Source organism: Acyrthosiphon pisum, chromosome X, assembly GCF_005508785.2.
Source record: "Acyrthosiphon pisum isolate AL4f chromosome X, pea_aphid_22Mar2018_4r6ur, whole genome shotgun sequence".
NCBI lineage: Eukaryota > Metazoa > Arthropoda > Insecta > Hemiptera > Aphididae > Acyrthosiphon > Acyrthosiphon pisum.
In genome coordinates this window covers 68,637,476-68,640,740 of record NC_042493.1, presented here as the reverse complement: position 1 = coordinate 68,640,740, position 3,265 = coordinate 68,637,476, and the positions used below count along the sequence as shown (strand labels likewise).

At 28.3% G+C, this 3,265-nt stretch overlaps 1 protein-coding gene across 1 annotated transcript in view; it reads left to right on the top strand.

The window, feature by feature from the left end:
- The window catches only part of LOC100164061 (protein CDV3 homolog), a gene marked incomplete in the record, with an annotated part of 15,476 nt that overhangs the window by 7,173 nt on the left and 5,038 nt on the right, over positions 1 to 3,265 (top strand). Inside the window, 1 exon segment of the mRNA NM_001162456.1 lies at positions 805 to 824. Coding sequence (NP_001155928.1) covers positions 805 to 824 — 20 coding nt within the window.

Sequence of the window (3,265 nt, the reverse complement as noted above, 5' to 3'; positions counted from 1 at the left end):
GTACCTATTATAGGTCAATTTTTTTTTAATACCATAGATAAGTATATATATGTCTAATACATAGACTGATATACCGTCTCCGCTCAGAATCGTTTTTCTTATACAGTGATATTATATCATTGAATTCAAATTTAATACTGTCCATTATACAGTGACCCACTTGTAACCTACTGTACAGCAGAGCGACATCCACTTACCCACCTTTTTTTCTTATTTATCTATACATACAAATATTTGGTTTTTTTTTTATTCGTAGGATTTTAGTATGGTTAGGTTAGGATTTTGTATTAATTGATTATATATTAATCCACCGTAGGTTGAATTAAGTAAAAACGACAATCTTGGTATGAATTTGATACTTCAGAGTTAAATTATACACTTACTTACAAACCACATGGGGTCCGCGATCTACCGCTATCCGCAAGTAGAATAAGTTAGGTCGAGATGGCTTTAAACTATACATTAAAATATAATATCCCTTACACTTAAAAAAACATTGATTCCACAGCGAGTAATATCCAAAAGGAGTAGAACAATCAGATTTTTTCTGGGCAACGCCGGGTAATTCAGCTATAGTGTCAATTAAAAACTATTGAACAAAAATCTGTTATTATTTAAAAATTACGACATTTGACGTCATTGTGATTGATATGAGTCGTAAATAAAATGACCTATCTTTCACTTGTATATATATATTATCTACTTGCACAGTTGCACGTGACGAAAATTTCATTTGTGAGACCATTGCGCAGTCACCACTCACCACCAGACCACCTCGTTTGTCTAGTATGCAGGTAAAAAATACGTAATAAAAATTCTAAAAGCTAAAATAAATAACACCTATTAAGTACCTTCTGTATTTGTGTTATAGTTTACGGTAAATTTTTATAAAATTGTTACCTATCCGTTCTTATAAAATATATGAAAAAACAATCAAAGTTTAAAAAATCCCCTAAAGTTTCCAAAAACTATTAAATTAAAGTTTCATTTTTATATGATATTTGATGTATGAGACGAATTTCGCGTTTAAAAATTATTGTTTGTGCGGGACATACAGAAAATAATTTAATTTGCATTTAAATCCATATTCCATGGTCTATTACAATCATAATCTGTTTTTATTCTTTCGATAGAAAAGTACATTATATAGTCGATATGAATTATAGGAAAGGAAATAATGTTTACGAACCCGCATTTATGTATTGTATATTATACACATTAAACGGCCCGGTGAAATGTTAAAACTGGCCTGACTAAAAGCTCAGGCCACGAAAAATAACCGAAATTATATTATACGTCCCTGATGACACGGGAACGAGCGCTCCAGCAAAACACCCTCTTATAATAGACCAGTGTCATTATACTCTGTATATAATATATATAATTATTATGTATAATACATACATACATAGTGCCTATATATATATGTATTTATCCGTTTCATAAAGGCCACACATACATACATACTATTGGGATGTTAAAGCCGTTTTCGTTGTAAAACTTCCACCGCGTCCAGCATTAGCCGGCGGCAGGGGGGGGGGGGGGTAGTTATTTTCAATTACCATCGAAATACAAGGTTATCCCAAAAGTTTGTGCCGGACATCGGCCGGCGCACCGCGAGGGACTGTTGCTCGTGCGACGGCGGCGAGGTATTATATTATATAATGAACTCGCATTACATTATTATTAATACCAAGGCGTATTATGATATTAATATATATATATATATATATATATATATATATATATATATATATATATACACGTTTGAATATATATAATAGTAATAATATAATACTCGAGAGCCGGGGTTGGCTCAGTGGCTATTTTTTTTCATTTATAATACTATTATTATATAAAATATACAAGTGAAAAGCAAAAAAAAGTCACAATTATCATTGTTAGGTATATATTATAAATCGAGGTTATCGTTATTATTCTAAGTTTATCTATATTAAACATTTACATGAGTGAAAAGTTTTTCGTTAATGTGACAAGAAAAACTCGTTTGTTTATTCATTTTTTTTTTCTGAGCACAATATGATAAAACTATTAAGAGTTGGTGCCTTCACCTACAATTATTAGTATATACCTACACCACAAAATCATCTTGTCCATCCGTCACGACTTTCATTTTTCATTTCAATTTTAAAATAAATGTTATTCGTCTAGATTTTACTTTCGAGTAAAATATGACCCACGATCGAACTTAAGGGGATCATCATAAATCAAGCCTTATGTTTCTTTGCAATTTTTTGTGGTTTTGAATACCTAACTGTTGAATGAAAAAAAAATATTATCTAATATTATCTTCATTACATGCAATAGACAAAATATAGGTAGTGTATAAACTGTTATTAAATATTTTATGTCTTTACTCTTTAGATAATCTATATTCACAAAGATTAATTTTAAATCATAAAAATGCTTAGAATAATTTTATTTAAGTAAAAGTTAATATTTTTATAACATATTATACCTTTCATACATACGATTTAGGTATGTACTCTATTTATTTCAACTAAAATATAATTAATTTTATTTCCTTTTCAGTATGACTACCTATTAAATATGAGTTATTATTTTCGAATAATAAGTTAGTTTATGCATGTTTCTTTTGACTCACGATTAGATTTTTTGAATATCATAAAAAAAAAAAATATTTATACCTTTATAATTTTTATTTCCATTCAATAAATCATTAAATGCTATTTCAAATTTGTCATAACTAATAACACAATAAAATATTGATAATAGGATAAAAATAGCATAATCAATATAATGATTTTCCTATATAGGTTTAATGCGTAACTGCCAAACTCCAATGCGCTTAATACAACATGTACCTACTTACTTAAAATTTCAAAAATGTAGTATTTTACAGTAAAAATTTATTTTGGTAATAAAATTAATATCGTAGTATTACTTTTTGTACACTAGTGTTAAAAGCCATGGGTCTGTGGATTCATATTATATTCACAATGTATACACTATAAACCACTCTTAATCAAGGCTTCGAAACGTTATAATAACGTTATGTTTGACAAAAAACAATTGAAATTTGTAAACGTAATTATAACGGAAAGCGATAATTAAATACCACAAAACAAAACGTAATTTATAGGATAATCATTAAACGAAAAATATGGCAAAAAGGAATTTATAGTATTTCATTGAACGAAAAATAGCGCAAAATTAAGTAATCCATTTATTTAAAATGTATATTGGTTTCTTAGAAATATTTATTTCAAGCATACGGACATTA